Source organism: Pinus tabuliformis, chromosome J, assembly GCF_031772625.1.
Source record: "Pinus tabuliformis cultivar Carrire ecotype Pingquan chromosome J, CPIR1, whole genome shotgun sequence".
Classification (NCBI taxonomy): Eukaryota; Viridiplantae; Streptophyta; class Pinopsida; order Pinales; family Pinaceae; genus Pinus; species Pinus tabuliformis.
The window spans coordinates 537381486-537391651 of NC_142295.1; the positions used below are offsets into that span (position 1 = coordinate 537381486).

The 10166-nt window shown below is 39.3% G+C and overlaps 1 protein-coding gene across 2 annotated transcripts in view; it reads left to right on the forward strand.

Moving 5' to 3' along the window:
* LOC149228129 (DHHA1 domain protein) overlaps positions 1-6796 on the forward strand; it is a 377957-nt gene extending 371161 nt beyond the window's left edge. For both annotated transcript variants that reach the window (XM_089378055.1, XM_089378053.1), the window contains 2 exons: positions 5930-6035; positions 6439-6796. In XM_089378055.1, coding sequence (XP_089234181.1) covers positions 5930-6035; positions 6439-6516 — 184 coding nt within the window. In that variant the 3' untranslated portion in view covers positions 6517-6796. The remainder of the gene's footprint in view (positions 1-5929; positions 6036-6438) is intronic.
* The last annotated feature ends 3370 nt before the right edge of the window (positions 6797-10166 follow it).

The following is a 10166-nucleotide window of genomic DNA, read 5'->3' on the forward strand; positions in this document are numbered from 1 at the left end:
TACAATTATATTCGTGTAGAGGTGCAAAACCGATGGGAAATGCTAAATATTCCATTGCATGCATTAGCATATGTTTTGACACCTAAATACTCTCATCCATCATGGCTTTCAACACCAGCACCTGGGGGGGAAGCAGGAAAAAACCACACCAAGATAGAGAGGTTCACGAAAAATATATGGCTGCATTGAGTAAATTAATCCCTGATGAGGAGGAGGCTGCATTGGTACGGAGACAGGTGAGCAACTATACGCTCAACACTGGTCCATTTGGGAGCATGCATGCAATTCAAGATCGAGAGACTTTTTCTGCTCTTGAGTGGTGGAACATGCATGGAGGGGGTACTCCACTTCTACAGAGTTTGGCATTGCGGGTGCTATCACAGGTGGTAAACACTTCTTCTGCAGAGAGGTGTTGGAGCTCTTATTCTTTCATCCACAGTGTTAAAAGGAATAGGTTGAATTTAGACCGGGCAGAGAGCTTGGTTTATGTTCATTACAACTTGCGATTGTTGTCCCATTACTGTGAAGATGCAAAGTCTAATAAAGACTTGTTGATTTGGGACAAGAATCCAGAGGAGCCCAATTTGGAGGATGGAGTGTTGCGACTAGAGCAATTAGAGGATGCTCTTATCCAGGTATGTCCATTGTGGTATGAATTTTCCAATTTTCCCTTATAAAGCATTTCTCTAATTCATGTTTTTAATTTTTTTGTTAACTAGTGTTTTTTTTTTTTTGCATGAATTTTTTGAGCGATTCTAGGATGATGATGACCGTGTTGATATGCCACCACCCCCACCCCCATCTGGTCCCTTGGTTCCTAGGTTCCATGGTTCAACACCAACAGCAGGGGGTTCTTCTTCATCAGTTTCAGTGCCACGACTTACACAGGCACCATCTTCTTCATTGCCACCACGTGGAGGCCCGCCATCACGTTCTATTCGTGGTGGAAGGAGGAGAGATTAGTAGATATATTCACAATCTACTACTTTTTGTCATAGATTACTCATTAGACTTGTAGACTTGTGAATTTGAATTTTGAACCTTTTTGGCTTGGCGGTGACCAAGTGACATATTTTGTAAACATTATTATTTGAATTTTGGACATGACAAATGTTGACAGTTGCTCACTTGCTAGATAAATCATAATATGCTCTATGTTTTATGTTTTATAATATGCTTAAATGTTTTATGTTTTATAATATGCTTAAAAATTTGATGTATGTTTGTAATAGCTAGAATATAGATGATTGTTGTACATACTAGTAACTACAATGGAATCATGGATGCCATATCTATCTTGATTTATGCAAAAATATGCATGTTTTCATGTCTTCTACAATTAATTTGGTATTTGGGATGTTTGTTTTGAGTATAAATGCAAAAAATATATAATATATATATATATATATATATAGCAGACGCTTCCGCGGACGCTTCGCTTCCTAGATTTTTGGAAAATGACACTTCCGCGCTCCCGCTTCCGCTTCCGCGCTTCCGCTTCGCTCCCGCTTCGTGCAACATTGGCTGCAACTGCTTCATCTTCATCCCTTACAAGTTCCTCTTCCAGTTCTTCAAGATGTACAATGCCATCCTCCAAATTGTCATCCTCTGGGTGATTGTCCCAAATTTTATATGTGGGATCCTCATAAGCCCGATCACAGTAATGATTTAACAACCTCAAGTTGTAGTGCACATAAACCAAGCTTTCTGCTCAGTTTTCATTGAGTCTGTTTCTTTTCACATTATGTATGTAGCTGTAGGTGCTCCAACACCTCTCTGCAGAAGAAGTATTTACAACCTGTGAAAGAACTTTTTTTGCCAATTTTGGCAAAAGTCCCTGGCCGCCATATGTTTCCCATCATGTGAGAGTATCAAATCTATCTCTGTTGTCCATTGCATGGAAGTTACCATACAAACCAGTGCCATTGAAGTATCTGCCTATTTCAAGGCGCACAGCTGCACATTCCTCCCTGTCAGGTACCAACTTTTCTAATGCTTCCAAATATCCTCTAGTTACCTCTGCATCTAAATGGGGTTTGGTCCTAATCCCACCCCCTGGTGCAGGTTGGCCCAACCAAGATGTAGAGTAGTATTTTGGCGTAAGGATATACGCCAAGCAATGTAGTTGAAGATTAAGTCTATTCCACTGTTCACACACACAATCGTGAATCAGATTGTACAAGTCGGGATCTCTGTTATGAACAATATCTTTTATTTCCCCCAACATGTTATCCATCTGCTCATACACCTTGCCAATCACTGGTTTGTCTGTATCTGCAAACTGAATCATGTGATAAATGGGCTTGGTGAAATCCAATACTTTCCTCACACTTGTCCAAAACTGACCCTCAAGAGCGGCCTCCTCCACCAGTTCAAAACCTCGCCTGTCAGCTGCATTTGTAGCCCTTTCCTTTAATACCTGCCAATGTGGACTTGATACCATGCTAGCCAATGACTCTCTTACCTTCAAAAGGCGCCTGAAGGTGAGGTAATAGCTACCAAATCTGGTCTTCGCAATCTTCAACAACTCCAATCTTGAGTGACTGCGGAAAAGGCCATGGGTATTGCTATGATTTGTAATAAATTTTATCATTTGTTTGCCTTTCTTGTACAAATCACCAATCCATTGGTATTGTGCATTTTTGTTTTTGACAACATCATACATCAGAAGGTTCAATGTGTGAACCAAAGATGCAGACCAAATTATGTTGGGGTATTTATCCTCAATAATTGCTCCCGCTGCCTTACAATTAGGAGCATTATCAGTGATGACTTGGATGACATTGTATGGCCCAATACGGTCAATTGTTTCAAGTAATGCTTCTGCAATGTTGATGGCGGTCCTGAACTTGTTTGAGTAATCATGTGCAGTTAGAAAGATGGGACCACTAACAGACACGGCAAGAACACTTATCAATGGCTTTCCTTTTACGTTTGTCCATCCATCAGATACAATGGACACCCCATGGTCAGTCCAAGAACTTGCCATTCTATTCAAAGAATGTGATATTTTTTCTTTTTCATGATCAAGGCCAACGGTTCTTGCCTTGTCATACCCAGGGCTCTTGTATCCTTTAGGGGCATCATTTATGGCAGAAACCATTTCGTGCCAATAAGGTGAGCGAAGAACATTGAATGGTATCCCACATGCATAGAGAAACCTGTAAACCTTTGAATCCACATCATTCCTACACCCCTCATCAAGGAGATCTGATATGGTTCTACGCCTTAAAGCTGATGACCCTGTGCCTCCATATCCACTGCGTTGGGAGGATGCTGAAGGAGTTCTTTGTGATTGTGAGCTTGGTTCAAAGAAACCCCTTGATTTTTTTTGATTTGTATTGGGCTTCCTCCTCTTCCCTTATGTAGTTGGCTCTATCCGCTGCTGACACCGCTGGACAAGTTTTGATTCCTATTTGTTTGTCTCCATCCCATGGCCTTTTTCCATAGAGGTGTCTTCTAGCACGGGTGTATGAACCTGTGTAATCATTGTTGCAATGGGGGCAATGAAATTTAGTGGTTCCACCCCCTCTCCCTGTTTCAACCCTGTTAACATATTTCCACAATGGGGTTTGGTCTTGTTTAGTTTTTTGAGGGTCATGTTCACCCTCCTCCATCTCCTCCTCACTGGGGTTTTCATCAATTCGACTTTCTCCAGCTTCTTCATCCCCCTCTTCAGTTTGGCCCTTCCGTTTCCTACTCTCCAGCACCATAATAACCATAAAAGGGACCAAGAAGAGGAAAATGCCAAGAAATATAACTAGGTCCATGGTGTTTGATGTTTGTAGGGTTTTGAATCTGCAAATTAATTTAATTTATTGGGATTAATTAATTTAATTTATTAATTTAATTTAAATTCATGATTTTTAAACTAAATAAACTAAATTAAATAAACTAAATTACTACCTAACTAAATTAAACTAACTAAATTACTAAGTTACTTACCTCTTTGCAAGCTTGATCCTCGCTCCTTGGCGCTTGCTCCTTGCTTCTCCTTGCTCCTTTGCTCTTGCTCTCCAAGAAACTCAACTCAATGAAGTGATAATGAATTTTTTTTAGGCCCATTGGGCTTTTAAAACAATTTTTTTTTTTAAATTTAATTTTTTTGCGGGTCCGTGGAATTTTTTTCCTCCGGATCGCTCCCGGAGCGATTTTTTAATGCTCGGGAGCGATCGCTCCCTGATCGCTCCCGGGCTTAATATTTCGCTCCGGGAGCAATGGAGCGATTGCTCCCTACAGCGCTCCCGAAAATCGCTCCCGTCCGGGAGTGTGCTCCTGACCTGCTCCCGAGCCGCTCCTACCCGGAGTGCGCTTCGGGAGCGGGTTTGGGGGGGGGTGAGTGCTCCCCCGCAACTCTGGGACCAATCAAATACATCTCTAAGAAACCCTCAGGCTATCATCGTTGGTTCTTCCTGCTCTGTGCCCTCTCAGATAGCTTTGACAATGACATTTGATGCCTTGTTCTGTCTTTCCTTTCCTTCATCAATTATTCTTTTTACTTCATGTGTAGTGACTATTTTGCTTGCCTCTGTTCCTGGGTTTGTCCCTGCTAGTTCTACCCAAGACTTAGGGGTTTTGTGCTGCTCCTAATGTGTCGTTTCCACCAATGGCCTTCCTATGATGGCATTCCCCTCCTCTGGCTGCACTTTGTTCCCTCGACTTTCTGCTCTCAGTTCCCTTTGATTCAGATACTCATTTTCTCATTTGGAGTTTTCAAGTTTTGCTGAGAGGTTTTGAATAGTGTCCCAGTTATTGTTGGTTTTCTGTGGAGTAGTATGCTGTTTATTTTGCACTGCTTGAGCTGCTGTTGCAAGGCTTGTATTACTGTCTCGAATGCCTGGACCTTGAGTTCCAGACCCTGGATAATTTCATGTTAATATTGTCTTCAAATCCATAGCGATGGTTGTTGAGTTCCAGTTTGGTCCATCTGAAGAATAGATCTTCAGCGTATGAAATATCACCATGCTCATATTTTTTTCCAGAACTACTACTGCTATCATTATCAATCTAACCTTTTCAGCAAACTTCAGCCAGGAAGCTTGCCTTCATTCCAACTGGCTTGCTAGAGAGAGGACTAGGTTCCCAAGAGGATAATTAGATAAGGGAAGGAAAGGGGAAGGGAGGATTTGGGATGAGAGTCAAAAATAGAGGAGGAAGGAAAACGAGCAAATGAATCCACACGGTGGAGCAGAGGGAGCGATTAGTAGTTAAGTCTCAAGGGTGGAAAACTAAGGAAATTTAAGGCACATAGGAAACACGCAGGATGGAAAGGGTAGAGAACCCAGGGGAATTTTTGAGTAGGGGAAGAGAATTGTAAGGGAACGCTAAGGAAACGGAGATGAGAAGCCCTGAGGGAACTCTAAGGGAACGGAAATGATTGAGAAATGGCTCCCAGGTTTGTTTAATCTTACAGTCATCTCTGCAACGAATGCCATTGGGTTGCTTTTCGATTTCAATGGCTTCTCTAGTAAGTCTGGTTCCATGTTAACATGTTCCTTGTGTTCCTGGATATGTTGCAAATTCATTGTGTGGCTGAGAGGATCTATTTCAACAATAAACCAAGTCTGGACTGGCATTGAGAGATTAGATTTCTGTAGATAGGGGGTTGAGTGCTTACTGAAGTCTGAATCATGAATATGGAGCAAAGTTGCTTAGCTATAAGAATTTGAAATGTTTGGTGATTTTCTTTTATTGTCCATTGCAACAATAATAAATCAGTTGTATTTGATAGCTGAAATTTATTTGAACATTAGGATTGCGTTTGATTGCTCCTTGTTGGTAAAAATGGTAAGATGGTGATTTCCCTTTTGTCTTGGGAGTGATCTTTTCTATTCAATTTTATTTATACATTAACCTTACATAATGCAAGAAATTCAACCTTACACCATTTGTTTTCCTTATATTTTTTTACTTTGAATGGGTTCCGCAGGCCTATTGGTGCTGTTGTCTATAATGTTGAAGAGCTAGCTAATAATGACATCGTTAAGATTAGTCTCCGCAGTATTGGTTCTGAAGACACAACTGAAATTTCTCAGGTTTGTTTTAACAGTAGTTTATTTTTTATATAATGAAATGGTATTATCTTGGTGTAGTTCAATATTTTGATCTCCATCCTATAGAAGAAAGAATAGTGTGTTCATAAGGGTGAAATTTAATTGTTTACGTTTATTAATGACATGAGAGATGACATTTTTTTGGTTATCATACACGTATTTTTATCGTTAATTTTACATCTTGTGTCTTAGGTTATTAAGAATGTGCATGAGTGAGTTATGTCTGAAAGCCTATTCTATCTTGAATAAGATGTGCAATCTCTTATTTTGTTCTTGATATCTTCTCTCATCTCCCAAAATAATCCGAGTTCAAATCAGAGTATCCATTGCAATTAGGGAATATTCAACGCAATACCTCTAATTACATTGTTTTGAATTTATGTAGGCATATGGAGGTGGAGGACATCGTAATGCAAGCTCATTTATGATAAATAGGAAAGAATTTATGAAATGGAAAGTATGAGTTAACTTGAAAAAAAATGAAGGCTTTCAAATTACCTGGGAGAGAATTTTCCTTGCATCCAAACTAACAAATGTTTGCATTTTGTGTAATATGATAGCAATAGGTTCCTTGTGTTGAGGAGGGTTAAAGCTCAAATTGCTACGTTAGAGCTGTTGAATTATTTCCAATCTTATGGTGAATCCCTTATAATAAAATGTCTCTATCTATCACAAGATATGAAATTTGGTGCATTTTTTCTAAAGATTGAAATTTTTACCAAGACTATTGAATTCTTTAACTTTATTTGGTGCATAATGCATTGTAGGTACAACATAGATCCATATTAACTATCGATTTAAGGAGTTTCACGAGGAATAACATAAAACCAAGTGTAGATATCATGCTGCTTAAAAGATCCCGGGTTAACATGGATTTTTATTACTTTATTTTTGTATTTGTCGCTTAGGTCAGAATTTTTTTTTTTTTTTTTTTTTTCCTTCCAAATATCATTTTTTTTACGTTACATATACCCCTCACCCCAGTTGTAAGAGCACCTTGCTTTTCTCAGTTATTTACTTTGAGTCTTCCTTATTTTTCTCCGAAAAACGTCAAGTGTCTAATAGCGCACCTTCAATGAAGTAACTAATATTATTTTTAATTTAGCATCCAAGAAAATATTTTACCTGCTTTCTAGATCCTATTGTGAAATTGCATTTACTTTTTAAATAAAAGGAGTTGACAATAGAATTTGCAACTCTTATTTTCTGAGTGGCTTGTATTTAGTTGATATTTCATTCACGGGCTCAAAAATGAAGAGAAAAGGTGAAGACTCTGAAGGTTTGGCTAGAAATACAAGAAGTAATGTTGAGATATACGGAGATGAAGCGAAGGCTGAGGAAGAAAATAACAACAAACAATACAAAGAGCTCTGGAGTTGAAGGTTTGGTTTGTAATTTTATTGTGTTAGTACACTATTCATCAAACATGGGACAATATGCTATCCCCAAATGTTAAGTCCACTATTTATCAAACATGGAACACTGCAATAGCAAATGTAATTATATAAAAAAAATTGCTGAAAAACAAAAGATTGTTGTTAGATGATCAACTATCTTCATCATTTGACTAGAATAATTGATGTTGGCAAGTAGGCTTCCTTAGAACTAGTTGATCTAATCTAACTGGTTATAAAATGACTTCGGCCAATCAGTTGTAACTATCATTCCAAATATATAAAAATGGTTATATCCACCAAAGGAAAACTACATCATGTTCAATTATATAGGAATTAGCACAAACACCTTTCTTATCATTGTTTGTTATTTCACTCCTTGATGTATGATCGAGTATGATAATAAATGTTCAAGTTGAATATTGCTTAGTAGAGAAATCATGTGTTTCATTGCTTTTCGTATTGACCAATACGAATTCAATGAATTTAGGATTCTCAAATCCAATTGTTGGGGATTTCTATGGAGAAAGGGTCCTATGTTGAGTGGGATTTCAAAAAAATTGATATCAGTTTTAGTTAAATTAATATCATTTTAGTTGTGGAATCAGTTATGATAAATCATGTCTCTAATATAAATGGATTTGCTCTTTTGTACATGGAATACAATCTTCTTGGAGAGGGTTTGCAAGATTAGCTTCCTTCATAAGGAATTTCCTTAGACTTGTGTCAGGCTTCACAATAAAGATGCTTTCAATCAACATGTTTGATTATAAATTTAAGACATTAATGCTTAAAATATTTTCTTAGTTGTATTTTATTTTCTATCCATAATAATTTAGATAAAAATTTCCCTTTCAATGGTTTAGAGAAAGATATCTACTACCTAAGGAATGGTAAGGTAATATTGTTTTGTTAGGAGACTTTAATGCAAGAATTGCAAATATGCAAGCTATAATTCTAGCCAACATCTCTAACTCCAACCCTCTATGGCTAGAGGAGGATCTTGATTTGATATGCACCTTTTTTTTTTCCACAGAAAAACCTTCCTTTTATTAAAAAAGGGATTACATATTATATGTAAGCAAACCTGAGACTGTATCCACCAGCATTTAAAGGTAGAGAAGTCTCAGCCGACTGATAAGGCCACTCGCTGCTAAAAACGAGCTACCACAAGGAAAGAACCTCATCCAAAAACCCACTCTTCGCAGGAAGCAGGTTCACGCGGAAACAACCGCCGCCCGGCCTGATATGAAGACCACTGGAATCCACAGTAAAGACTAAAAGGATTCGGGCGAACAGAGAAAAAGAGGAAAACTAAACGCTGCCCGGGCTTCCACCAATGGGGAAAACAGCCCAAGAAAACGCCAGGAAAAAACAGAGGGGAGAAAAACATAACGAAGGGAAGAAACAAAACGAATTATTTACAAGGGCGAAGAACTGGAATATTAAGTTAAACAAAGCTGGGTTGTTCGACAGATCGAACCACCCCGTTTTCAACCTCCGAGACCGACCACATCCCCATCTCAAGCTCAGCACCTGCTTTAGAGAGACGATCCGCGTCAAAATTCCTTTCTCTGTAAATGTGACTAAGAGAGACCTCCATGAAGTGACTCCTAAGGCGAGAAACTTCTCTGAACAGAGAAAACAGAGTAAGATTGCTGCAACGCTGAGCCCCGTTAAACCACTTCACGACATTCATGGAATCCCCGAAGATCTGAGCTTCTCTCACATTTCTAAAAATAAGCCAGCTGAGAAGGAGATGAAAGGCTTTTAATTCTGCAAAATTGTTTGAGCCATGCCCCAGACCTATTGATGCTTTGACAGCCTTCTCCTTTGAAAAGTGGATGATCAAACCAGCGCCACATCGACCATTAATGTCCGAAGCCCCATCGAAGTAAGCCCACGGCTTAGAATAGCTAATGAGTTCTTGAACCACAGCTCTGGAAGGAGGAGCCTGAGGAATAGGAATGCTTTCATAAATGGCTGCTCCTTCTGCTGCAAGTCTTCCAATAGGGAAGACCGAATCCATGAAAATAGCTTGATTTCTAGCTAGCCAAGTCCCCCATGTGATGAGTAAAGGAATGGTTCTTTCTCTGTCGTTTGAGGAATCATTCCACCATCTCTGCCAGGCCTCAGAAAGCGCCTGCCCTTCCCATCTGTATGGGACCTTTATCATGTTTAGCATTTCGGCCCAAAGGCTGGAGTTAAAAGGGCAGAGGAGAAAAAGATGCTGAGCTGTTTCAACACTGTCTTTACACAGAGGACATCTGCCAGGACCAATCCTACCTCTTCTTTGAAGGAAATCCCAGGTAGGCACTTTCTGGAGTAGGACACACCAGAAGAACAATTTGGATTTAGCTGGTCCTTTTAACTTCCATAACGATTTAGCCCACCAATCCGGGATCTCCCAACCGTTTTGAGACATTATCCATTTATAACCTGCTTTTGGAGAATAAAAACCATTCTGAGCAAAAACCCATTTTAGCTCATCCGGAGAATCAGAAAGCCTGATTGAGGAGTTGAGAAGGTCCCTAATATACCTGCCCCATTCCTCCAACCTGTCATCAACCAAGTTTAAGTCTCTTCCTTGAAGCCACCCTTGATTCCAAATAGAAGAAGCCCCAGGATTAGCTACCTGGTTTAGAGTAAGAAGACCCCTGTCTTTTAAAGCTGTAACCAATCCCTGAGATAAGGTAAATCCCTCTGAACAACCTATCCA